We start from the raw sequence: 25,710 nt of genomic DNA, 5'->3' as shown, positions 1-25,710 counted from the left end.
TACACTCAACAGCGAACCAAGAACTATATTATGCATTCCCTCAATAACTAGAGTACTTAATCCATACTTCTGTTAATATTATTTCTTTCGAAAAATCTGGAAAACGTTTGTACAGTCCCCAAGTTTTATATTAAAACCATGAGAATTTTAATTTTCGACCACAAATAAGTGGCACAAGCAAACATATTAACTATCCTTCTGTAGTACAGATACTTAGTCTGAACACTGCAAGCGAAGTTACCTATAACAAGCAACCCTAATTTACTTGCACAGTCGCTCGCTTGCACTACAACGCTTATGATTTCCTCGGCGGCGACTATTAAGTACTCGTAGTAGTATATTTAGTAGTATATCAACTCGTACAAGCTTTCGATCGCGATCGTCTTTTTTTAGTTTTAGGCAACCTCTGTCGTTTTCAAGAAGGCAACCGTCCAAAATCAAATATCGAAAAAATAAAAAAATCCGATGCACTGAACAAGTAAGTGCCGAATCACAGACAAACTTTCCCAACAACAGTCACCCAAAACATCCAGTTAACAGGACGCGTATGGGACACTGCGTATACCCTTCAATTTTCACAAATAAAAGTAAGTAAAATCAGTTTTTAGCCCACCGAGCTGGCGGATGTTTTCCACTTCCACACAGCAACCTCCATCATTCACAATTAACTGAAGACGGTACAAAAGTGTCGGTCATCGTCTGCACCGCAGCATCGCGTTCCTTCTCGCGCTCCTCAAATTCCCGAATAATCTCCGAAGCGCTCTTCCGCGGGTACCGATCTGCGTCGTTTAGATAAAAGCCGTTCATCCGACTGCGCGACCGGCGAAAATACCGCGTTCGATAGCGACAATATTGCTCAACCGATCCGTCCCAACCGCCGTGCTTTCGTGTCTCCTGCTTTTTGGCCATTGGAACACCGGATAGTGATCTCTGTATCGGTGGCAGTTCGGTGAAGCGTAGATGCGGCTCCAAAAGGTCATCGGACAGACTGGTCGATTCTGTGGACGAGGACGCGCTGCAACTACAGAGGTTACTTACTACTGACCCTAAAGGTGGTGTTCAGTAGCGTACCTGGATGGCTTGCTTACGCAGCGAGAAAGATGCTTGGTGGATGGTCGAGGCAGAGCGGCGTTGATAGTTGCCCCGATATTGCGTGCAGAAACATTGGCATCCACAAAAGGCATGGAGCTCTCTGAGTGATGGATATTGGACAGTTTGGCCAGTTCGTCGGCGCAGCAATCATCGTCGGAATGCGAGATTAATGGATTTATCAGCGACAGGTCACCAAAATCCTTAGGCAAGCGATTACTGTCGGAATTGGAAGTCGATGGGGAGATATCGGTATCTGTAGCGGCAGGAACTAGTGGTAATTCCGGCTGCGGTTCGGCTGGGTACTGGCGGTTAATGCGACCACGGTAGTTGTTTATATCATCGGATACCTGTATTATCCTTCCCAGAAAACTAAGACACAAGGTTAACCGTTTGGCATGAGATAGTTAAGCAGTAAAAAATTTTAATCTTTCTCCTACCTGTAATGGGACGCACATAGTTTGTCGTCCGTTTGCCCTGAGCTTTCTACAACGGCAGTATACAGACGAGAATAGGCGGACTCAAACGCCTGTTTAACCTGTGGACTAGCATACGATGTCCGGCCGACGTCATTGCCTACCCAAATTTGACCATGAAAAAACTATTACATAGCAATATATATCTGGAATAGCTCGCTATTAAAATAATGGATACAATCATGACGAATCTTAAGTCACGATATGCGTGTGATGACATACTCGCAGTGTACCTGGCAGTAGTGGATCTTCAATACTAAAAGTCGGAGACCTTTGACATCCGCTCACATCGCGCCATAGCTCTTCCTTAGCCAGATGACAGCCCCCATCCTTAATACGAATGGCCGTGTCCACGTAGTTGAAGTGACGGCCGTACAGTTCCAGGAACTCGATTAACAGGGCGCCAACATTGACGCCATCTTCGAGGGTATTGTAGCGTGGATGCAGCTGCAGGAAACTGACTGTGAGAAGTACCAGAGCGTACGAACCGATGCCGCCGGTGAAAGACTCGTTGAGGCCGTGCTGCTGCAGGAACTGCTTCAGCACCAGCACCAATTTTTCAAGACAGGGATACTCCTTCAGAAAGGTCAGCACCAGCTCGGCGGTTTGCAGGCCGCTCACCATGTTAAAACTGACATCTATCTATAACAAAGGCAAAGGTCACGTAAAACTTTGTTAATATAGCGTGGTTGAGTTTAAATCCAGCTGTAATAATTAAACTAAAAATACTGACAATATTTAGTCATCGTTTTTTCATCGTTTTTTTATTTGTTAAAGAGAAACCACCAAATTAAAAACGAGTCACTTGCCTTGACATCGGTATGTCGGTCTGTCAGCTTGATAATGGGCACTGAGGCCCGGTCGAGGACCTTAACCGACTCCGGCGCGCCGATATCGGCCTGCAGAAGGACATCCTTAACAGTGTACAGCGGTAGCGCGGTGCGTTCACTCAACAGCACCACGTCGATATCGCTGGTGGGCAGGTACAATCCCGTACGGTAACTGCCGTAGTAATCTACCTGAAAAAGAAGCCAATGATAGTAAGAAACTCTGATGATGCAAGCAGGCCGCGTATGCATTGGTCGACCTACCCACCACGGCATCCGGAAAGCGCTTCGTGACCGCCGTGCGTAAACGCTGCATCAGTTCCAACCGCATCCGCTGTTCGGCCGGGGTGGGCGCGATCCAGTTAGCAAAATCTTCAATTTCCTCATGCAGACTGTTCAAAGGCAAACACCGTTGTACCCACTATATCGATGAACGTATCGTATACTGTGAGATCTGACCGTATCTTTCTCTGAGGTCAGACCAAAAGATCTGTGTATACGGATCGACCAACATTGAAAGAGTGCACATACCCTAACATGCCTGTGCGGTAGCGGCGTTCGCGGGTTTTCCAGGGCGTAGGGGTTGTACAGAGTAGGTTTGTCGCAGAACGTTGCGGTTTCATAATAAAAATAACAGCAGACGAATTTCAAACGACAATAGTCCGCGGGAAACCAGTAGAAAAGGAGCGTTTTATGGCTGGTGCAGCAACGTAGCGTAGCAACCGATGTATCGGAAGATAGTGTCATAATGTCTTCGATGAGAATAGGGATGGCGTATAGAGTGTGTGCTGTACTACTGCGTACGTACAGTTTCTCATCTGTTCTCTCTCTTCCCATTGTGTTCTGTTGCGTTGTGTAGACGCGGATGTGATTTCTTACATTTTGTTCTTTTGCATTCGATGTTTGATCATCTCACGCATGTGCAGCCTCAGTCGCTTGGCTTGCACGCCAGCGTCAGGGCATATTCCCTTCACTATGTGAGCCTGAACCCATTGTTCGATAACCTACCTGTCGCAAATGCTGGGCGTAACCACCTTGCTGAGCCGTTAGCCAGGCAAATGCGGTACAGTACTTTCCGTCGTATAAGTCCCAGCTGAAAACAATGTAACCGATGTGCTCACAACCTGGGGAGATGAAATGAGTTCATTGATTTTATAATTCATTTTGTAGCAAGTGTACGCCAAGATGGCCAACACGAGATGCTCGTACGCAAAGCGAACCAGCCGACCGGTAACGTTGTACGGTGCGAGGTCACAAAAGTTGCCGTTTTGATGCTGCGATCAGTTTTCGGTATAAAGCGGCGAAAAGCTGCTCGATATCAAGAGACTCTTTTTAATTTTCCTGGCAATTGCCCATATTAATGTTGACATTTATCGCCATTCTACAACCCAAGACAAGACAAGAATTGTTCCACTGTGCGGCTAAGCACGAAACAAATTCTGAGCAACTTTTGTTGTAACGCTGGCTATATCATAACCGAAAAGCAAACTTCCAGCCTGCAGTTGCTGAACGCGAGTTTGCTCTTGCATACTCCTGCAGAAGCAGCCAGGATAGTCACTGGGCTGTCAAATAAGTGTGCCAGTTGCTGGAATGGTTTATTATGGAATGTTTGTGGGCTCCTTCTGCTGCAATACAGAATTCTGCAGTAGTCATATCCAAGATAAAACCATAGCATCGCAGTGATCACGCAATTAAGTCACAGAACCGATTAACCACAGTGCTTACGTAGCGCTAAAACAATTCACAGGATGCACTGTTTGGCGTGAAGAAAGGAGATAATTAAGTCCAAAACTTTTGGCACACAAATTTTCCACATTGCAGCCAAAACCGTCTTTCAGTTGAGTCAAAATAATGCTGACAAAACCATCTTTCAGTTGAGTCAAAATAATGTTGACTTTACAGCGGTCGTGTCTGCAGAATGATGTCACGACTAGCCGTACGAAAATCTTATGTACACAGCATGACTGGTTACGTAACCATGACGCATCATATCAGTGTGTTGTCTAATTATGGTAACGCAGGCTAGTGTGATTTAAGCTAACGTGGAGGTGCCCTCAGGTGATGAACGCAGTACTAAAATATTCTTGCATTAAACTGGACGAAAACGCCTTCTTATAGCAATCTTTTCCTGTACTTATTCTTCTCAGCCAGAAACCTTCCTCTTCCTGCAGAAACCCTGGAAAGAATGTTGCTAAGGATTGTATTACGCCTGAAACCAGGTTAAAACTTGTTAGCACCAGCAGTATCGTTGTAGATCGTGCGCCGGAGGGCGCTGTCCATCTGTCCTACGCATATGTGTAGAATTATGCACATGATGATCTAATCGCCTTCCCGATATCCCGGAAAAATTGTACTATGCCCAGATCGTCTGACGTATTTAGCCTCGTCTGAGACATGCCCGGCGCCGCCGGACCCCCACCGAAGAATGAGCCGTCGGGCACTTCGGTGGTCAGTGCCCTTCAGCGGCCTATCATCAAGCAGGGAAACGTGGAGCAGCGCGTAGAAAAGTCGTGCTGCCTGTGTTTCTCCACTACCGCCATGGAGTCTGTCAACTGGGTACTGCGCGAGGACGGTGTCCTTCGTCAGATCAACAACTCGCCCCTTGTAAGTTATTAGGTGCGTATACGATGCCGCCAACCCTCTAATGCTCACCGGGGCTTAACCTTTTATTCGTAGCTCGAAAGAGAATGTCATTGTGATTTTACCGTGAGCCTGCTTTAGTTTGTTAGAGGTTATAGTGCTCTGACCTTTGAATATAAAGGTTTGTTTTTACAATGTAGTATTAAAAATCGGTCAATAAAACATTCGAATTTTGTTGGTTTCGGTTTTAAGAGTTTCTGTTTGCTTTTGTTTTATAGTAACGCTCATATTTGTTGCCTCATTTTTATTGAAATGAGGTTACCTTACGCTCGGACGTATTTCCTCTGTCTTTAATTCTCATCTGATTTGTAGAAATTATCGAAAGACAGCAAACTGGTTAGCTGCAACCCAGAATTCTCACAAAACCCACATTCTTACAAAATCTAATGCTCAAAATATTTCCTTCCTCGTATTAATTTTGATTATTGCAGTCCAAGAATGACAAGCATGTCTTCGACATGGCACAGTGGGAGGCCATTGCCCCGGTGGATCCGGCCGGAGAGATTCCACCTGCAATGGCCATCCGGATGTTCCTCGCGAAGGATGGCACCGATATCTTCTATAAAGCCCAAAGCCAGACGGACCGCGACGAATGGATCCGCCACCTGAAACGCTTCGACCCGAAAGAGAAAAGCAAAGGTCAACCGGCTAGCGGGATCAGTCTGGCGCCCAGTCTGCGTAGTGTGCGGAATGATAACCTCCAGGACAAACTAGCCAGCACCCTTGACAAGCCGACCACAGTAGCGGACGCTCGCTCGGGACTACAGCCATCCCCCAGCAAGACAGAAGTGATCTTGGACAAGCTCATCGACACCGCCATTAAACACGATATTCCTGGAAAAGTTAGTCGAATGGCCGACGCTGTCAAGGACCAGATGGACTCGGTGCAGCGCGAGCATGCCGGACATGTGGGCTCTGAGTTCGGCGGGTCACCGTCCGGTGTTTCCATATCTTCGTATCAGAAGGACATCATGGGACGGCTGCATGAAGGCCAGGCAAAAGCGGCAGAAATATACCAGAATCAAGTTGCCGGTCGCCTACAGGACGGACAGACTAAAGCAGCTGATATTTACCAGAGAGAAGTTGCTGGTCGCCTCCAGGAGGGACAGGCCAAAGCGGCCGAAGCGGTGCAGAAGGCGGCTGAAAGTATACGTAAAGCGGCTGATGACCTGCAAGGGCACGCGGAAAATCTGTACAGCAATATGCAGTCCGGGAGCAAAGCGGACATCAAACAGGGAGGCTCGGCTATGGCGGACGCTAAATCCCTGGAGAATGCTACCGCCACAAAAAATGGTACGAAGCCGGGAGTATTCGACACATTTGGCGTTGATCCCAGCAAAGCGGTTGTCCGGTCGGGAACCGCGAGGAGCGGAGAGGCTTCAGGGTTTCCAGAGGTCACGACAAGTCGTAGTGGGCTGCGGCCTATAGACGGAAGGACCCCAAGCAAGCAGGACGAGCTTCGACCGGAAAGTTCCACCAGATCTAACCGAAGCCTTAAGGAGATTCCGGGTGCGAGCACGCGGTCCATCGAGAAAGCCGGCATTCCGGGCACGGCTACGTCCCAAACTCAGACCCAGAGCGTCACCGAAGCCCGACTGGAAAAGCTGAGCCAGAATGCCGCCAAGGTAAAAAATGCGATGATGGCTAGGGCTGCCGAGTTGGGCGAAACCGCCCGGGATCAGTTGGAGAAGCTCGGCGCGGAAGTGAGCCAGCTGAAAGAGCAGATCTCCGAAACTATGGTGGAAGATGCAAACACTGGACAAAAGGGAATCCCGGGTCAGAAGTCATTCGGGACACTGCAGACGGGATTTGGCGGGATGCCCGCGGCGGTGCCCCAAGCGGGACCGGCTACCGCGGAAGGACTGCAGCACCCTGGACAAGCAGTGCCGGTGGACGTTGCGACACGGGCCGGTGCGATAGGCGCAGCACCCGCAACGCGAACCAGCTTAATACAAAGCGGTACTTAAGCTCTTCCTGCACTGTATTGAATCTGCTAAACGTTTTTTTTTGTAGTCAAGTCCGCAGCTGCGCCCCAAAACCACAAACAGACTTCCATGAGCTTAGAGCTGCCTGCAGTGCCTACGACAGCCGGGACTCCTGTAGCAACCCGGTCAAAAGGTCAAGCCCCGAGCGGTGCAGCGGGTGCCGGGCAGCTGCAGCAGGGTCCATCCTCTTTGGGGCAGTTTCAACCCGGCGCAGCTCAAGCCGGGGGACAAAGTCCAGGGCAAATGGTTCCAGCAGCTCCAGGGCAAGTCCAGCCACCAGCTGGTGCCGGATTCCCCCAGTATCAGCAAACACCTGGAGGAGGACAGTTCCTGCAGGGTCAGCCCCAGCAGCAACAACTGGGTGCAGTTAACCCATTTGCTCAGTTAAGCCAGCAGGGCGCCGCTGTTTCACCAGGGACAGCGTACGGTCAGCCAGGAAGCACAGCCGGCCAGCAGCAGTACACCGGACAGCAGGGAATGGCGCCGGGGCAGCCGGGTGTTTATGCCAGTCTCTCACAACTTGCGCTTGCACAGGTAATGCATTTCACACTAGTGCGTGTCATCGTAAATAATCCGATGTTCACTCACATCGATACCTATACTTCTATACGAGTATATACTCGCTTCTAGTTGCTACGTGACGTATTCTTACCGTAACAAAAACTAGTACATTTTTGTGTCAACTTAGCGGTCTTGGCTCTTGAAAGATTATACTTGACTGGCGTCAATAAATGCAACGTTTCGCATACCACATAAGGAAAAGATCATTTTATCGTCTTTTCTAATCTTTTTCCGGCACGAGTTTTACAAAAAACCGTGCAAACTGTGCGATCCTAACAACCCCTACGTAAGTGGACAGAGCCTCCCTTGGTTGCCCGCTGTACGCAATCGGACTACGTTCAATTGCGTCTTTAATTACGCGAACCAATTTAGATTCGTGCTGAGATTGTTCGTCATGTAGGGTCAAATCGGCCAACCGGCGCCTGTGCCCGGCCAATACGCTTACCAGCCTCCACCCGGCACAGTCTACCAACAGTCCCCGCCTGGCTACGGCCCCGTTCCGTACCCCCAGCCACCCGTCCAAGGAGGTTATCCAGTGCCCCAGGCCCAGCCATTCTATTACCCGCAACAGCAGCCTCAGATTCCGTATTACCAGCAGACACCCCCGGGCTACGGTCCTCCGCAACCTCCTGTGTATCCACCTTCCAGTTATCCGCCACCTGGAAGTCACCAGCAACCTCCGGTTAACTACCAACAAGCCCCTGGTCTTTCGCCTTACCAACAACAAGTGGTCCAGTACCCGACAAGCGGTCCATTACCCGGTCAGCCATTTGCTACCCCTTACGCGGCGCGGAGCCATGAGCAGCTGTCTCCCAATGCTCCCTTCGGCCAACCGCTTCCTCGCACTGCCAGCCACGAGAGCGGTCTAAACCCTAGTCCATCGCGCCTCTCGCCGTCGCAGACCACTACTGCGGCCGGAGGGTTTGACCTCCACTGCATTCCGGGTCAGCCAGTCCCGGGACAATCTCCTAGTTTTGTCTGCGCTACCACTCCGTCCGGCAGTGAGAATATAGGCGGCGCCTCACAAGGTCGGTCCACTGTAAGTACGATGGCGGCTGAATTAAGCAACTAATCGCAACACTGATCCATTACAGGCCCCTCCTCCCGAAGCAAAAACTGAGGACGGAATAAAAGAGCTTGTCGAAAGACCAGACGAACGATTGAAAGTTTTACAGAAAGAACCGGAAAAAGACGCCCAGAAAAAAGAGGAGCGCCGAGCCAGTTCCGCAACAGAAAAAACCCCAGCGCCCCCTGCACCGACACCAGCGTCGTCCTCACAAAGACGGGCTACTTCCGCACTAGAAAGGGAAGCGCTTCTTCCGGCTGCTCCTGCGGCAGTCGCTCCTAGTGCCGCCCCCGAAGCAAAACCCGAGAAAAAAGAAGAAGGCGGTTTCTTTAGCCGCTTCCGGCGCCGGTCTTCCTCCAAAAGCGCCCCAGCCGAAAAAAATCAACGACCCGAACCGTCACCGGTGGTTGAAGATAAATCTTCTCGCCCACCGTCTCAATCAGCCGTTAACAAGCAAAAAGATTCCAAACCTGCAGTCGGCGAGAAATCTCAAAATTCTGAACTTCCAGAGAAATCCCAAAAATCCTCAAAGCTCGCAACTCCTGAAAAATCCCAGAAGACCGACAATCAACATTTGCCAAAAGGTGAGATTTCTTCGCCAAAATCGGACAGAAACGATAATCTGATGCCGGCTCGTAAGACCCCGGAGCCGCGCGGTAAATTTTCGGCGTCGTCAACTAAATCGCCTGCCTCCAGCCGTGACGGGGCTCGCTCGCCGGTCAGTAGCGAGCCGGAGGAAGAATTGTCCCTTGAGGAACGGGTGCGGCGCTGGGTGGAATCGGTAATTCGCACGGCAATTAAAGAAAGTCGAAAGGTCAACGACGGTACGCCTCCCATTGCTGTGCGTTAAGATTTTTTTCTTAAAAATTGTGATAATGTTTTACGTTAAAATTTGTCTATTTTTTGTTGCTGTCTTTGTGGGTGTTTTAAAATCGTATTACATGCGATCAGTGCGGCGGTCTGAGGGCTAAAAAGGTAATAAAATCCGGGTGTTGTCTGCGCAAAAAACTCATTAGCAGCAAAAACTAGTTTCTTGGTGGATAAATAGAAAATGATGAATTCTAGTTATCGGATTCGGAACGTGCACACTTTTCTCCACTTTCAACGAATGCTATTGTGCGCACGATATTTTCTTACCTAAGTAATAAGGCCACTGGACCGGTTAAATTTTGGAGTGGTAAACGAATTCATGAAATACGAGCAAATTGAAATTAATAATTGCTAAAATTATAATTATGTATGATCGCCAAAGTAGTAAAAAGTCCAAAATTAACAGTTAATTGGCCTCTAAGCCAAAACGAACGAAATTCCACTGAACCGTTGATCACACCGTTCAAATATGCTGTGACAGCTCAATGACTGGTTCATTAATACGAGCTGTTTACACAACATCAGATTCAGGCCAACGGTCCGCCGTCCACCAATGCTTAGACGGAAGACAGATTAAAACAAGCTGGCTTTTGCTCAGCTTCAGCAAGCACATCACCGATAGAATTTTTTCTCATCCTCCGCACTGGCGGTTTTCATGCCAGGTAGGACCTGTAGCGTGGTAGTTACGAAGACGGGCAGTACCCCGGTGGTGGAGTAAAACTCCTGCTGGATGCAGGGAATCTGCGGCCGACTGAACTTGAACACATCCACCGCGGCGTCCTCTTTGTTAAAGCGGCCGATCGCGCTGGAACTTAGGAGAGGGACGCTGCGCGCCTCTTCCTCTTTCCAGATTTGCATGCGCGAAGTGCGCGTACTGCGTCGGTTCTCGTGTTTGGCCTTCTGGTCGTAGCCGTAGCTGGAGCACTGAGCGTCGCTGCTGGTGGTTAACACTTTCTGCAGCAGCGAACCCAAGAGGTCAGCATTGGGAATTTCCCCAAATAAACGCCGTCATTGTTAGGCGCGCGTATGATAACTTTACTTTGCGTGCCTGATCAACGTACTCGGAGTGCAGTCGGTGTGTGGTAATAGGAAAACGCAGGATTCTCGGTACGCCGTGGCGGCACGTAGCCGACGCTGCCGATGTCATTGGGATGGCTTTTGATGGTGTACTTCAGATCATGATGATACACTTCCAGCGTCACCTTAGGGTTGACGGAGGGGAAATTCTTGGTGTCTGTGAAGGCGGAAATATCCATTCTGTCTTATTGCTGCGTTTGTGGAAAATATGTTACACGTTTGGCGTTAATTCTGAAACATGGTTCAAAGCGATAATTCGCCTTTCTTTAAGCAAGTAATACGCATAGTCGGAAATCCGATCGAATGAACAGAAACGCGTAAGAAACGAATAAAATGCGAGAAGTATTTTCGATAATGATGTTTATTGTTTTGTTGACGAATATCACTATGCGAGCCCTCCATGTAATTTGACTACCTTCTGTTAGCTCGCTGGCTCTATATAACCGTTTTATGACAGCATTAATGTAATAATATTGCAATCAGAGCATCAGACCAGTCTCTTTACCAAAAGACATTAGCCCCTAAGATTAACAGGATAATTGGGATTCTGTGTTTCCATATCAATCTCGGCCGTATTCCAGCGCATGAGATTCCTGCGTAGATTCATCAGCAACCCGTTGGACTCGCGATAATCATTAGCATCTAATTCCGCCAGCATTTGGAAGCCGCGATTGGCATCATCTAGGGCGGCCTTCGTCACTCGCCAGCCACGCCCAGAGTCCTGGCAGGCATCGCGCAGGAATACCCCAAAGTTCAGTGCCAAACCCAGTCGCAGCGGATGCACAGCCGACACACAGGTCTTGATGCGGTCAGCTTCTTCATACGCTGTCCTGCCCAGACTACTCGCCTCCACGCGATCCACACCCGTAGAGTATTCCGCTATGTACCGGTAAAGATCACCCTTACTACAACCGGCGTTATTAGAGTTTATCGCAAAAGCACAATGATAAAATTTCACTGTTAGCTGGCACGCGATGATTATTACCTACACTTTTTGGAAGTACAGACGGGTTTCCAAACTGGAAACCACTTCCGAGAGAATTTTGCTGGAAACCATCAGGCCTTCATTGCAAATAACTCGCATCCTGATCTCCAGTTCTGCGCGGTACTACGAATGGGGTTACTTTAAAAGCATGATTTAACACTGCCATGTTCATGTCGGTTAGTCAGTATATTACGCAAGTTCTGTAACTAAAATAGCTAAGTCGTGATCATATCCATGACTAATACACCGGCAATTAAATCAGCGCACAATGCATTTCAAATGTTTACAAAGCCGGCAAAGAAACAAAAATGAACCTGAAGTCACTCTGGCTCACATTTGCAGCTGTTTTCGCTTTAAAAGTGTCTTTCGCTTCCACATCTGCCCGGCGAATTTTCCTCCAAGAATCCCTTACATTTCGCACCGAATCTTTATATGCCACCGCAATAAAGTATCGCTCATCCTTTAGCAAGTCTCTCTTCCCATCCCGCACCATCAAAAAGGCTCGCACATGGTTCAACAGTTCCTCGTGTCGGTGCGCCCGGAACGAGCAGTCCGCCAGAAACAAGTAATCCTCCTTCGTACTGGGCTCTGGCGCCCCCAGCAACTGGGGATTAACCGCGAGGTTCCAGCCGCCCTCCACGCTCCGGGTGGGTGAGGGGGCTGCCACCGGGGAGGGCGGTGGGGCACTGGCTGCTGCGCGCTGCAGCCGCTGGTTATGGACGGTGAGGTCCTGTTGGGATAAGTTCAGGGCCTGCAAGAGGGGGGTACGCAGTTGTTCGTCTAACGAAGTGGGGGTTGGCTGGATGCCCAGGGACTGCAACAGCTGGGTCTGGGTGCCGGTTAATTGTTGTTGGGCCTGGCTGAGGGCGCGGATGATCTGGTTGCGTACAGAGGCTTCCGTACCGGTACCTGTCTGCAAACATTATTTTTTAAGTAGAAGAACCTCCATACTGTAATTCCAGTTTTAAGGAAACCTTCCTTACGCTGGTACCGTTCAATACACATTGTTACTGTATCCGCGCGAGTTTAAGGGACAGAGAATTCCCCCAGACCGCCCGCACTAGATGTCGGCTCCTTTAACATCAAAGAAACCGACGCAAAGTAAACTTTGACATCAAAGTAAATTAAACTCGTTTCAGAAAATAGAGTTAAGTTAAATAAGATAAATTATTTATTTAAATAGTTTAGACATTTCGAGGGGAACCTTCAACACCGCTAATTGTAAATAAAGCACAAGGGACTCGTAGTAGTACTATACTGTACTCTCCTAGCCTGACACAAACGAAATGCCCAGCACTTGAGCTAAAACAAAAAAAGCATAAGAAGTATCGTTAGCTGAGGCTTTGACCTTTTACGCATCTTACAGCAGTCTGAATATTTGAAAAAAATTAGCGCACCGGCAAATTCAGCGCCTGCACCAGGGTATTGCGCACCGTATTCTGGTCCTCGAAAGGGTTCAACGCCTGCATTAACGTCGTACGCACTTGAGTCTCCAGGGCGGTCGGCACTGCCGGGCGCAGCTGGGCGGCGCGCTGCTGAAGGATAGTTGCATGCGCGTGAGGGTGCCCAACTCCTAAAACCTGCCGGAAATTGGCCCGCACCTGGTTCTGCACCATCTCTAACGGTTGCTGCGCCAGTCCCGTTGCGGCCGAAATGATTACCGGGCCGATAGTTCCCGGGGTGGCGGCCGCCGGTGGACTGCCATCCGACTGACCAGAAGAGCTGGTGGACAGGATGGAACTGCGCTGGATGCCACTCGGTGGGGGTTGAGCCATGAGTTAGTGGGGATGGGGCATTCCCCAGTTTTCAATAGCGGATAAGTAGAACATGTAGGAATTACGACACAATAATTTTTATTTATTAGCTGAAGTATTAATTTTATCAAAATTACATATTATGCAAAAAAGGAAGCATCAGTGAAGCTGATTGTGGACACCAATAATTTGTGGCGCAGTTACGTTGGAAACACAGGCGTTTGTTCGTTAGGATAGCGCGAAAGCTGCAATTCAAATGCTTAAATAGGACGTGATATCATATGTCTAGTCTAGTTATTTAAAGTGTTATAATTAGCGAATCTACGCTCTCGTACTACTGACTTCTCCAGATCGCCGCACAATGCCAAAAGGGAGCTGGTTCCACGGAAAAGTGTCGGACGGTATTGCCAACTCATACTTCAAGCAGGCCAGCGCGTCGGCCTGCCACCAACTGGACGACTACGTCCCGGAGAGTATCGCGACCGCCATAAGGCAGTGGGCGCACCAACACAACACCCACGAAAATGCAGTTTTAGCGGCGCTTCTAACTACTACCGCCGCGGTGGTAGCCGGGAAGGTGGTCATTAACTACCAGCCCGATACGGCGCCCATGTGGGAGCACGTGCCGTCGCTGTACCTCCTTACGCTGGGTCCCACGCAACGCAACCTAGAAGAGCCCATGACAAAGTTCTGCACGAATATTCTGTCTAAAATCGAAAGGAGCCACGAGAAGAAGGTGCTGTGTGATGTCACTAGCGCCAACGGTTAGTAAGCATCAACCATGGAACTCAAAAAACCTCATTCTGTCGATTTACGGACAGCATATTCAAAAACACGATCGAGTCAAATTACTTATTACTGATTGTAATAATACTATAGTTGAATTATTATACAAACAAATAATACGATGATTTTAGTGAAGCGTTTTCGTGCTCTGCAAATCATTTCAGATTATAACCACGTAAATAGTAAACTATAATAAGTGTAAATACAACGACGACTTTTCGGTTACGAGGTTTAGAGAACCAAGTGCTCTCTAGAAGCACTCTTTGCTCTGTCCTGTACTCTGCTATGGAAATTTCATGGTGCAACTTAGAAACTTGGAAAATTCAAAACTACCAGACGCGAAAACGTTTCAGATAGCTTCCTAGTTATCGTATTTATAAGAATACGAGAGTGGTGTAGAGAAAGCTCTTTTGCAGGTTTGGATAAACACATCGTCGGCGCTAAGGGTACTCTGGTCCTGGTGAAAGACAACATTCTTCCGCATCTACGCGCCATTTCCGGCAACCTGAGTCGCTTTACGCTTTTGAATCGCGGATTCGCTGGCCTGAATTTAGCGATCCAGACCAACTGGCGCCGTCCCGTGGACAAGTTCAGCCAGGGCTGCTTTATTATGCATGGCAGCGCCCACCCCAAACTGTTTGCCAACGTGCTCCGGATGGCACCAGACACTGTGGAGCGCCACCTGGCCCGTTGGTTGGTGACCTTAGTGGGACTGCCCGCTGCGACGGCCCCGTCCGGAGCACCCGCCATTGACCTAGAAGGAACGTTCACGGCACTATATAACGCGTACTTGGAAACGGTACGAAGTACTTTGTTTTAGTATTTTGTACGAATTTTATTAGAATTTTTACGATATTCGATTCTATTAGAATTTTTACGATATTCGGTTAGGCTTAGAGTTGTGGTCACTCACTCAGTTGTAGGATGACACTTGCGAAACCTTCCACCTAAGCCGCGAAGCTCTCAACATCTACAGTAAATACGACCGCTATTGCAAAGATGAAAGGAACCGGGAAAAACACCCGACCTCCGAATGGGCCTTCGACCCGGCCAAAGCCTACAAGACGGCGTTTATCCTGCATCTTATGGTCAACAGCATCTTATCTTTTCTGGAAAAAGGCAAAATACGCGTGCCCCGCAAAGTGTCCGGCGATACCATGAAGAAAGCCATCAAGTACACCCAGGTATCACGGGAAGTCTTCCAGATTTTTACCGGAAATGCGCCGGCCCGTACAGAGAAGGCGCCCAAACCGAAGGTCGCGGAGAGCGAAAACAAGGAAGAGACGCCGGTTCCGGCACCGGAAGTAGCGAAAACGGAGGGTGGTGAAACCCCAGCCAAAGCAGGAAGCGGAGAGCGGGAACGGAAAAAACGGGAGGTGGTGAAAACGGTGCGGGAGGTCAAGAAGCGGCGGCGCAGCGTCACCGAGAGTCGGCCGGTGAAGAAGGCCACGCGCGATACAGCGCCGCGGCGCAGATCATCGGTTAAATGATTGTTATACGTTGCCTTGTGCTGTCCATAAAATGTTCTCTAAAGCGTTGCTACGCTACGAGAAAATTGTGAAATGTCTTTGTGTGTGACTTGGCTCAGAAAATCGATAACTGTGATTGCACAAAAAGATTCCACATCCAAAACTTTCACACGATTTCTTACGCTGTCTCACTCTCCGATTCTCCGATCAACATGATGCTACTTGTTTAGGTAGCTCTTTGGTTCTCATTCTGCTTCCGTTTTACTCGTCTTAAAAGAAGTAAAACTTTCTAACAATTAGTAAAAGCACCTGTCACTCAGTCGGCCGCAGCCGATTCCGATCAGGTCCCTACGGCACTTCTGCAAGGATAATTTCGATGTGAACATGCATAACACTTTACCAATGCTTCTGTTTCTGGCCGGCAGACTATCGGATGCCGTTCCAGCCGCACCCAGAAAGATCTACATTGGTAAGGAACTGATTTACACAACAAGATGGCTCGAGATGCGCGTATCCTACTTCGACTTTACTACGACTATCTGTCGCGGGTAACAGAGGCAATCACGTAGTTATTACGTGCAAGACCCCTGTCTATCTACAGTGAAAGCGATTATGCGTCAAAGACCGGTTAATCATTTTATTTGCTAACGGTTTGTCAATTGCCCACGATAAAGCAGGAGTAATATCAGCAGATTCTTGGAATTACTGGCAGTCTGACCGCTTGTTTAGATTTTCAGCATATTTCACACAAATAATTGTAACTTCCTCGGCTGAAAGAGGAAAAATGAGTTCAGTTCTGAGTACAACTGAGTTACCCGATGGCCGCATGTGGCGGTGTGCAGAGCATGGAAAAGTGGGTGGGGGGGGGGCCTCGTTTTTCTCATAACAGTTGGGGTACAACTTGATTTGAATTATTATTCCCTGCCTCCTGCGCAAAATTACTGTTACCAGATGAGAATGATGTCGTACTGGGTCTCCTTTGTAACCTTTTGTATTTCGAGTGGAACAGATTTTACTTTGCTACGTAATTCATGGGCGATTATGTTTTGTTCTCGGCAAGAAAAGTCGAAAGAGTTGAAACACAGATCCCCTGGCAAAGGGCAAAGGGGTACAAGCCGTAAATTTAAAGTAAACGGTTTTTAGGCATATCGTAGTCTTAATAATCCTAACCTGTCAACAGCCGTCAAACTGTCCGCGAGCTTTTACTGAGACGGTGGTTTTCACTGTTGATGTTAAGGCTGTGCCAGCAACAAGTGATCCCGGCTTAAAAGGCATTGTTGCCCCGTCAACGTGCCTTCATTACTACGCTGAGGGCGTGTTTCGAGTTTCAGTGAGGTGAAAACTAGAGCTGACAAGCATAAAAATACTGGTCAACCCGTGGACAGTAACAGCGTTCCCCATATGCTTAATTTTTTAACCATCCATTTGAGGCTATAGTCTAATGGTGATAAGACAAAATTATTTGTCATCCTATCCTCTTGCGAATCATGCCTAACATGCATGAATTGCAGTCAAGCCAGCGTGACCTTTTCAGTTGGACTGCGAGCACTGTCAAAGTGGAGGGCGACCTCCTCTTCGAATTCTCTGGACAGTCGTGGAATGCCACAGACAACCATTCTTGATAAGTTCTTTTTTTAACACATATCGATCGTCAACTTTAAATGTTTCGTTCATACAACAAGTCTAAGACACTCCATTGCAACGAAATGAAACAGCACCCATAAACGTTTTTGCGATCTGCTTTGGTTGTGTTTCTTGCCATTCTTCCGGCACTTCCGTTTCCCCACCGGTATGCTAAATATTTGTCGGCATATGAAAACTTACTAACACGACTCAGGTCTTGTTTCTAAAAATTATTTGTTCAAGGCATTTACTCTGTAGATCCGGCAGCTAGGCAACCATGTTCTACGAGGGGTCATGTTTAACATACAAGTAGATGCACTTTCTTCGGCCGTCAGCTCAAACCCTGATCGCTGAAGGTTTTGTTGCTAACTGATAGCGAACACCATTTTTGACCCTTAACGGTTCCCAGAAAAGTTCACGAATATATATTGGTCTTTATAGAGTGAGTTATTAGCATACACAGAATGACCCTACCGCATCCCCTGAATCAGTGCTCGGCTCCCTACTGATGCTTCAAAAGATTGCGGTTTCTGTATTTCTAGATTCGCAATAAAAAGTTATGCTAGAAAAGTGCAAAAAGAAAAGCAATGCTACATGTTAAATTATTTTGTTGTTTATTTTACACAACTGCCCCAATTTTGCGTAGCACCCCTGTATGATTCGAAACTAATTAAGTTGTCATGTACCCTGCACTTCCCTTAAACTCATATACTTAACAATTTCCAAGGCCTGCAGCTTCAGCGCTTACCTGTTTACAAGACTGCACTTTATAGTTTATACATTCGCTGCCTTATACACTCAAAATTAAAAACCGCCGCCCGCTTGCTCTAAGGGCATATGAGACCTTATACTAGTTACCTTAATTGCAATAACTCAGATAAGCCGCCGATCTAGAGCTAGTTTGTGGCCCACAAATCGTGCGTACAAAAACCAATTAAAACGCTGCGCTCTTTATGAATGGGTATGTGCACACAAGCACGGGCCGGACTGCCACAAGTGTGACCATCGGTGGTTGGCAGTGCTAGAGTGCACACGAGAGTGTTAAGGCACAGAAGAATCATGGGAGAAGGGATATTTTTTTGCCCTGAGTCGTTCCGTGATGTAGCCGGTGGAAGGTTGACGGGTTGATGGTTGATGTTCAATGAAGGTCATCAACCTTTCTGCCAGAGGTCATCAACCTTTCTGCCAGAGTCATCAACGTTTCTCTAAAGGTCATCAACCTTTCTGCCGGCGGCAGAAAGGTTGATGACGAAAATTCCTACTTAAATTTTTAAAATAAAATTGGAAAGACGAAAATGAGGGGATAAAAAAGAGTCAGATAGCAGGCAGCCACTGATAAACGCTTCTGTATAACTGCATCCAAATTTCTGCTGGAGCAGTGGTGACATGGATTGACTCTCACAATGGGCCTGAATGCACTCAATGGCGTTATTGTTTGATCAATCGGCGCCGACAGTATGGTTCGGCAGAAAGGTGGATGAGTCGGCAGATTGATGCATGAACTTCGGAAAATTGGTTGGATGAGCTTCGGCAGATTGGTGGATGACTTATCCACCATTCTGCCAGACGTCGACAGAAAGGTCGATGCAATTCATTGAACATCAACCAATCCACCTTCCTGCCGGTTGCACTGCGAGTCACTCGTGCTATGAGTCCCGATGCTGCATTAGTAAAACATCCTATTAAACAAACTACTTTACGTATAGAACGCATGACTGTAAAAAAGCTAGTAATCATTCAAACTGCAGCTGAGATTAAGTTACTGATGCCGGATGCGCAGTGCGCACAATAAACCACAATGCATACAACGGCGACATAGACAAATCAATAGATGCCGTCGGCAGAAAGGTTGATGACCTTTAGAGAAAGGCTGATGACCTCTGGCAGAAAGGCTTATGACTTTCATTGAACATCAACCATCAACCCGTCAACCTTCCTGCCGGCTACAATCGTCTTTCTCTGTAAATTTTTGCCAGGCGAAAGAGATGAGCATTTCTCAGGTCAGAGTTAGGTGTACTGAACATAGTGTCCCTGAAAGCCGTGGAATTAACAGCATGGTCGCCAACTGGCTGGTCGTCGTAAATACGATATCAGTTTGCTAATCAGTCCTGCTACTGGCAGGAATTACATCGCTGTGAAGTCGTGGCTGTGTCCTGAGATTCTCTACAACTCCTTTCCCCCGTTCTTAAACTGTAAGCTGGCACAGTATGTTGTAGACTGTGTCGAACTGCTGTAGCGCCTGCTGACCGTAACTTACAGCAGCCTATCGCTTTTCAAATAATCCTACGTACATCAGGCATGTTCATTTGACCATTAAAACAACTGGAAGCGCGATCATGTAACCGTCAACGTATTCCGATGAGCGAAATAGTAGGTGGTGTTTTTTCTTAAAGTAAACTGTGAAATGCGCTATTCGTGCATGGATAGACCAGAGCGCAGCTCGAAAATTTGACGGTAGCTCATTATTAATTTTCTAGCGCGTTGTTTGAATCAGTAGATCATGCACTTGTAACCGTATTCCCCTGCCTTTATTAATAGATGGTGTTGGTTTAGAAGTAAATCATGAAGCAGCGGTCTATTGCAGGCCTCATCCTGCCAAACGACACCACGCAGGCTCCTTTGCGCTTCGTCATGCCAGCAATGTACGTTGCAGTGGACGACATCCTGGCCAAGTACAACCTGAAAGCCGTCCTGTCCACTGCCCTCAACGTTACCTATCCCTGCAGTGACACCGGGTCCCTGTCGCGGGGTGAAGCCTTTGTCAAGTCTTTTAATTACTTTTACATGCCTCCCTTCGGTGGTACCCAAAATGGGCCCTGGGCCACATCGGCAATCCTTGGGCCATACTGCTCCGACAAACTCTTAGCCACCATCATCGCCTCTACCGCCTTTAATATATCGCAGTTCACGGGCGGTGGCACGGATATTTCCGATATCAGCCCATATCCGTATTTGTGTCGGACGGGTTACAACAAGTATCAGCAGTTTGTCGTCTTCCAGGACCTATGTCGCCGGCAGCAATGGTACAATGTATCCGTTATTTATGATGTGAATGATGCCGATCGGGTTGGCGATTATACAAGTATGCCCGCGATGAAGTACGTTGACGGTGTTTTTATTGGGCTGTGCTTAATTGGCCAATAGCCTAGCCAAAATAATAAAGCAATTAATAGCTAAGCAAGGCACTCATAACCCCTTAACCTCTGTTTCTTATATACGCAGATTACCACGAACTTGACCTGGACAAGAGTGACCTCTCTGTCACTTATTTCCCCGTGAATATTGTCAACAACTCGGTAACTACTTTGCATTTCATTTGCCGAACTTAGGTTTGGTTTATAAGTAAAGTGCACATGCTTGTCGTGCAGCAAATTTCGTCCACACTAACTGAGGCGTCCGGGCATGCTAGAAGTAAGATCAGGATAAAATTTCTATCCTTATTCGCCACCACCTCGTTTATAATATCGTTTTGTTGCAAAGTTTTCGGATTATTCATGAATAACACATTACTGCGACCCTTCATGCTGGCGGCGGCCAATTTAAGCATGACGAGCGGCGACTACGTCTTCTTCACAATAGACAAGTACGGCGACGATGCTTTGGGACCCAAAACCGGCTGGTACCGATCAGGTGAGCGTTTCCCGGTTTCTGCAACAACTATCGCGTTACCCATCATAAATATTTTTGCGCCCACCCTTTCACTTATAATTCAGGGAGCAGTCTTTCATCGCCGCTTTCGGCAGCAGCGAGTTGCATAAATTATAAGTTCAATTAATATTGGAAAAGGTTATGGTAATTGGTACCATACTATGCTATTGATAAAGAAGCAAGCAAGTGAAAAAGTTTTAGCTGTTTTACGGAATTCGGCGTGATTTTAATTAAACGAAAGTTCTATGCACCGGGAAATTTCCTGGAAGGGGCCGTTCAAAAGATCTATTTATTCCTCAGATGATACGAATAGTTCCAATAACGCCGCTAAAACCGCCTACTCGTTCCTGCTGGTTTCCGGCGTCACTGATAAAAGCCAGAACCCCGTGTACCAAGCCTCTCTCGCCAAGTTCCGCGCTAAAGCCTTCTCGACAAAGTTTAATTATACATCTTACACCATGAACTGTGCGTATTCTGAGTAAAATTCAATAAACAAACAACTTTGTGAGTGGACACATGCGACAAGCGCCGGTGCTGCAGACTTTGCATTGAGCTTCTACAATGCCTTGATGTTGATTGGCTACACCATGAACCTATCGCAGCCAAAGGATTTGCAGATGAACTATGATCCCGGCCCACTGATGAAGAACGTTGCCGGGAAAGTCTTCAACGATGGTACGCGTTGTCGATATCTACGACTGATGGAGGGAGGCTGTATCTCCTGACTAGCACGTTCACATAGGCGCGGCTGGACCGATCTACATCACCAATGGCAAGGATCTTCGTGAGGACTACACGCTTTCCGCCATGACCGATGTTGGCAACGGGACATTCACCGTAATTCACTAAAATAGTTTACTGGAAATATGTGCTGCTGAAACTATCGACTGCAATAAAAGAATTTTATTTTAGCCCATTATGTCTTATTTCGGTTTGAATGACACCGTTTCCGACATTCTGCCAACATACCAATGGCCTGATGCCGACGGAACATTTCCGCCAAATGAGCCTAAATGTGGTTTTAAAGGAACAGCAGAAGTTTGTCAAGGTACCAGGAAATACATGGCACATACCACTAAATGCCAACAAGTATATTACATTGCGTAGCGAAGACACCAATCACAGAGATCGTGGTGGGCATTGTTCTCTTTTTGGCGCTCCTCTCCGTTTTACTGGCTTTCTACCTCTACCGAAAACATCAAGAACAAGTTCGCCTGGACAAAGCCTGGATCGCCCTGTGGTCCGACCTGAAGGTTATGCGTCCCGACGACGGCATCCCTTCGGCTGCGCTCATCACCCAGAAACGGCAGTCGATACGAGCGCGCCGGGAATCCCGCCGCAACTCCTTGGAGGAGGCGGCTGGGGCCAGTATGGGCGCCAGCATGGGTGAGGGTGGGCGATCACTATCCACTGCCGGCTGGTAGTAAATGTTGCTAATTTCATAGCTGATCGTGCGGTCTTGCAGGCCAATCCATGTCCATGCTGGCCGTGTCTCCAACACGGGGACTATGGAAGAAACAGCCCGTTAGTGTCCGCTGGATGAAGAAACGCCGGATGCGAATGTGTGACGGGCTGGTGCAGGAAGTGCGCAGCATAACGAAGGTGCGCAATGAGAATATTGCGCATTTTATGGGGGCGTGCCTGGAGACAGGACGGATATTATTACTGTACGAACTGTGCTCCAGAGGAAGTTTAGAGGTATTCCTACATGCGCTCCTTGTCAATGGTGAAAGAACGCGTGCATTACTAGCGGAATAAACAACGGATTCACGCTGCAGGAGACCATCAATAGCCCCACGGCCAAACTGGAATGGCCGCTGCGTTTCTCCTTCATCAATGACATCGTGCGCGGTATGTACTTCATCCATACGTCCGCCCTTAAAGTGCATGGTCGCCTGTTCTCCGGTTGTTGTCTGATTGATTCCCGCTTCACGATGAAGATCAGCGATGTGGGACTGAGTTCCTTTTTTGATCTGAACATTGCCGAGTACTGGCTACAGAAACGACGCACCGATTTCTACTACACCCAACTGTGGACGGCGCCCGAGATTATCCGCGAACAGGAGACCAATCCCGAGGAGGTCACCCGCTCCAGCAGTAAGGAGGCGGATACGTACAGCTTTAGCATTATTCTGCAGGAAATCATCATGCGGATGCGACCGTACGGAATGTACGATCTGCCGGCGCAGAGTAGGTAGACTGGCGTATAGCGCAGATGTACACCAAGTTCTTGCTAATGGATTATGATTGTGTCACTGTAGTTTGTATGCAATGATAATTAATTCTGAAGTAGGCATTTGAATTAACCGTAAGGTACACAGCAATCTATATGAGAACAGTAATCGTTTTTATTAGAAATCTACAACTCCATTAAACAACATGCCACCCCGGGCGGTAAGCCATTTCGGCCGCTGATCGACGAGTCTATGTGCCATATTGACCTGATTACGCTGTGTGAGCGCTGCTGGAGTGAAATTGCCACCGAACGACCCACCTTCAGCCAAATCCGTGTGGTGATGAAAGATGTCGTCAAGAACCTGTAAGATGTCATGATACAGGTGAAAATTGGGCCAACTTTTGCTACCGCTCATCTGTCTTGTTTTAGTGGAATGGGTGATAGGCTGAATATCCTGGAAGCCCTTTTGCAGCAGATGGAAGAACATACGCTCAGTCTCCAAGCTATGATTGAGGAAAAGGATATGTTGGTGATGGAACAGAAGGCCCGTGCTGAAAAACTCCTCTTCAGTAATCTTCCACCGTGAGTACCTTCTACCGCACATTGCGGCTTGCTGGTTGTAAGTATCGTCTGCTGTAGGTTGATGACCGCGGCACTGCTGCGGGGGGAGAAAGTGGAACCGAATTACCTGGATGTGTGCTCTGTATTGGTGGTTGATGTGATAAACTTCAACAGCGTCATGGAACGTAGTAGTGCGGATGAGACGGCCAATTTCCTGGGAGCGCTGCATACGTTTTACGCGTCAGCCGCTACGAGATTCGACTGCTTCCTGCTGGAATCTCTTACGCAGCGCGTAACGGTCAGCTGAGTATTGTTTGCTTAATTAGTCTCGCGCAGTTCTAGTTTATACAAAGCGGTAACAGAAGCTGAGCTAAACAATCCTTCTACATGCTGCCGTCTGGAATAGGACGTTGCGGTTAAACATGGTGCTTTATGTTGCTGGTCGCGTGCATTACCCGAAAAAAGTCGGACTGTAAACATACCCACACTCGACATCGTGATGACTGCATTTGCACTATCTCTTCATTCGAATCGGCTGCATTTTTTTGGCTGTACATTATTTTGCACTTTTATAGTTGTACCAATTGTGTATAGTAATTGTACGCTTCACCACTTTGATTATAGGCCGCTTCCGGGTTGCCTATTCGCAACGGCATCCTGCACGCCCGAGAACTGGGTCGTTTGGCGCTGACGTTACTGTTCCAGGCTAAAGAGTTCCCCGTTCCTCATATGCCGAAAGAAGGCATTCAGGTGCGATTCGGCATCCATTCCGGTAAGTCTGTTTTACATGATCTTTTAATAGGAATAGTGATCGCTGCATTTTTTACAAAGGTCCCATCGTGTTCGGTATTGTGGGCAAGCATGTGCCGCGGTTCTGCTTGTTTGGGGAGACCCTCAACATCGCCACACGGATGATGACCGTTGAAGAAGGTAAGGATGCGGTGCTACCGTCGGTACATTTGCAGAACCTGGTTTTGCGGTTTTTTAGCATACAAAGTGCGAATAAGCGCTGCAACTCGTAACATCATCGAAGCCTTTGGTAGCTTTCGCGCCTTTGACAGTGATGAGATCTATGTGAAAGGTCATGGCAAAATGAAGACGTATATCTTGGTTGGAGAGGATGGTACTTCACTAGGGCATGTTGCTACGGTTAGACTGCGTAGTTACACGTTTTACTTAGGTAACATTGAACTGATGGAACTGCAGCGGAAGTTCTACGGTGGTGACGAGGAACCGGGTGGCAAACGCAAATCGCGGTTAACCTAGTTGAAAGTTCTACGGCTATAATTATTGTTTGAATATTGAAGAATATTTTTGGTCAGGGCACTTGTAGGGACCTTTACAAACCGCAATGATCTTGTTATTCTAATTGTTCATTTTATGTACGCTAATAATATTTAGCCCATTTGTTGCTAAGATGTGAGAGGGTAGGGAGTAAGTATTCGTACCTTTACAGTGTATCGCTGAACAGCGGCGCGCTTAATAGTAAAACAGTTGTTTACGTTTACTTGGATCTCAGAAAGAGCGCTGTTGCAAAACAAGCTATAAGAGCTCTGACATGAGTGATGCCATTACCGATAACGAAACATTGGCCAACATCGAGGCAATCGATCAGAAACTCGCTGAAATAACCAAAGCGGTATCCATCATTCCCGAACCTCCTCCTGACATTTCCTATCTTCCAAGTGCAGCTTCCCCGTGCAATGTTATACCAGCGGAGTGCACCGACACCAGCGCTTCCTACATAACCAAGAAATTCAACTCCGACCAACTAGATTTACAGCGCACCGAACGCCTCTTCGAGCGGGTACGCCATTTGTACGACATTGGCGTATTAGGGCAACCGCATTCGTTCACAGAAGACAGCGGCGACTACGATTGGAAGAAGCGTTTCAGGCATCTCTTGCCCACCGACGATCTCGGCTTGGCCGACCATGAAAACCTATATCCGCTATTAAGAAGCGACAGCGATATCGAGACCGATCCGAGCACACCACGCGAACGCCTTCCGCAATTTTCGAACGATCGAGAAAAGTCCGCTGCCTCTCCCGTATCCGTTGACACCAGTCGAAAATCCCAAAGATCGCAGCGCTCGCGCGGAAGCATATCGTCTTTTT

At 47.8% G+C, this 25,710-nt stretch overlaps 6 protein-coding genes across 19 annotated transcripts; 3 read left to right on the top strand and 3 right to left on the bottom strand.

Moving 5' to 3' along the window:
* Positions 1–373: 373 nt before the first annotated feature.
* Positions 374–4,541, bottom strand: LOC129590358 (terminal nucleotidyltransferase 4B-like). Of its 9 annotated transcripts, XM_055485542.1 has the most exons (8): positions 4,118–4,541; positions 2,924–4,017; positions 2,661–2,813; positions 2,371–2,584; positions 1,799–2,203; positions 1,530–1,665; positions 1,072–1,461; positions 374–1,021 (listed from the first exon to the last, which is right to left on the bottom strand). In XM_055485542.1, exons 2-8 carry the CDS (start codon positions 3,227–3,229, stop codon positions 655–657), a joined length of 1,971 nt encoding a protein of 656 aa, XP_055341517.1. In that variant the 5' UTR covers positions 3,230–4,017; positions 4,118–4,541; the 3' UTR covers positions 374–654. The 9 variants fall into 9 exon arrangements, with proteins under 9 accessions (XP_055341517.1, XP_055341518.1, XP_055341516.1 ...); XM_055485543.1 differs by having other exon boundaries at positions 2,371–2,580; positions 2,657–2,813; positions 2,924–4,541; XM_055485541.1 differs by having other exon boundaries at positions 2,924–4,541.
* On the top strand, positions 4,407–9,639 carry LOC129590357 (uncharacterized). 3 transcript variants are annotated; one of them, XM_055485540.1, is made up of 5 exons: positions 4,407–4,996; positions 5,464–6,991; positions 7,046–7,551; positions 7,979–8,606; positions 8,673–8,832. In XM_055485540.1, exons 1-5 carry the CDS (start codon positions 4,787–4,789, stop codon positions 8,696–8,698), a joined length of 2,898 nt encoding a protein of 965 aa, XP_055341515.1. In that variant the 5' UTR covers positions 4,407–4,786; the 3' UTR covers positions 8,699–8,832. The 3 variants fall into 3 exon arrangements, with proteins under 3 accessions (XP_055341515.1, XP_055341513.1, XP_055341514.1); XM_055485538.1 differs by having other exon boundaries at positions 4,408–4,996; positions 7,979–8,617; positions 8,673–9,639; XM_055485539.1 differs by having other exon boundaries at positions 4,867–5,008; positions 7,979–8,617; positions 8,673–9,639.
* Positions 9,640–9,866: 227 nt separating this feature from the next.
* LOC129590434 (uncharacterized) lies at positions 9,867–10,782 on the bottom strand. The gene is made up of 2 exons (XM_055485654.1): positions 10,576–10,782; positions 9,867–10,468 (listed from the first exon to the last, which is right to left on the bottom strand). Exons 1-2 carry the CDS (start codon positions 10,768–10,770, stop codon positions 10,127–10,129), a joined length of 537 nt encoding a protein of 178 aa, XP_055341629.1. The 5' UTR covers positions 10,771–10,782; the 3' UTR covers positions 9,867–10,126.
* Positions 10,783–10,936: 154 nt separating this feature from the next.
* LOC129590421 (14-3-3 protein 1-like) lies at positions 10,937–13,518 on the bottom strand. Of its 3 annotated transcripts, none has more exons than XM_055485637.1 (4): positions 13,010–13,518; positions 11,911–12,489; positions 11,581–11,699; positions 10,937–11,496 (listed from the first exon to the last, which is right to left on the bottom strand). In XM_055485637.1, exons 1-4 carry the CDS (start codon positions 13,349–13,351, stop codon positions 11,106–11,108), a joined length of 1,431 nt encoding a protein of 476 aa, XP_055341612.1. In that variant the 5' UTR covers positions 13,352–13,518; the 3' UTR covers positions 10,937–11,105. The 3 variants fall into 3 exon arrangements, with proteins under 3 accessions (XP_055341612.1, XP_055341611.1, XP_055341613.1); XM_055485636.1 differs by having other exon boundaries at positions 12,974–13,517; XM_055485638.1 differs by having other exon boundaries at positions 13,061–13,517.
* LOC129590423 (uncharacterized) lies at positions 13,511–15,748 on the top strand. The gene is made up of 3 exons (XM_055485641.1): positions 13,511–14,094; positions 14,533–14,915; positions 15,040–15,748. Exons 1-3 carry the CDS (start codon positions 13,692–13,694, stop codon positions 15,604–15,606), a joined length of 1,353 nt encoding a protein of 450 aa, XP_055341616.1. The 5' UTR covers positions 13,511–13,691; the 3' UTR covers positions 15,607–15,748.
* Positions 15,749–15,900: 152 nt separating this feature from the next.
* On the top strand, positions 15,901–24,913 carry LOC129590417 (atrial natriuretic peptide receptor 1-like). 2 transcript variants are annotated; one of them, XM_055485628.1, is made up of 19 exons: positions 15,901–16,054; positions 19,793–20,290; positions 20,431–20,504; positions 20,577–20,619; positions 20,689–20,838; positions 21,157–21,321; positions 21,397–21,531; positions 21,599–21,693; positions 21,769–21,904; positions 21,964–22,242; positions 22,322–22,554; positions 22,635–23,046; positions 23,212–23,395; positions 23,462–23,614; positions 23,672–23,891; positions 24,218–24,365; positions 24,425–24,523; positions 24,582–24,716; positions 24,774–24,913. In XM_055485628.1, exons 1-19 carry the CDS (start codon positions 15,970–15,972, stop codon positions 24,857–24,859), a joined length of 3,330 nt encoding a protein of 1,109 aa, XP_055341603.1. In that variant the 5' UTR covers positions 15,901–15,969; the 3' UTR covers positions 24,860–24,913. The 2 variants fall into 2 exon arrangements, with proteins under 2 accessions (XP_055341603.1, XP_055341602.1); XM_055485627.1 differs by having other exon boundaries at positions 21,964–22,248.
* Positions 24,914–25,710: the final 797 nt, after the last annotated feature.

Source organism: Paramacrobiotus metropolitanus, unplaced genomic scaffold (genome assembly GCF_019649055.1).
Source record: "Paramacrobiotus metropolitanus isolate TYO unplaced genomic scaffold, Prichtersi_v1.0 Parri_scaffold0000040, whole genome shotgun sequence".
NCBI lineage: Eukaryota > Metazoa > Tardigrada > Eutardigrada > Parachela > Macrobiotidae > Paramacrobiotus > Paramacrobiotus metropolitanus.
This window is presented reverse-complemented; position numbering and strand designations above follow the sequence as displayed.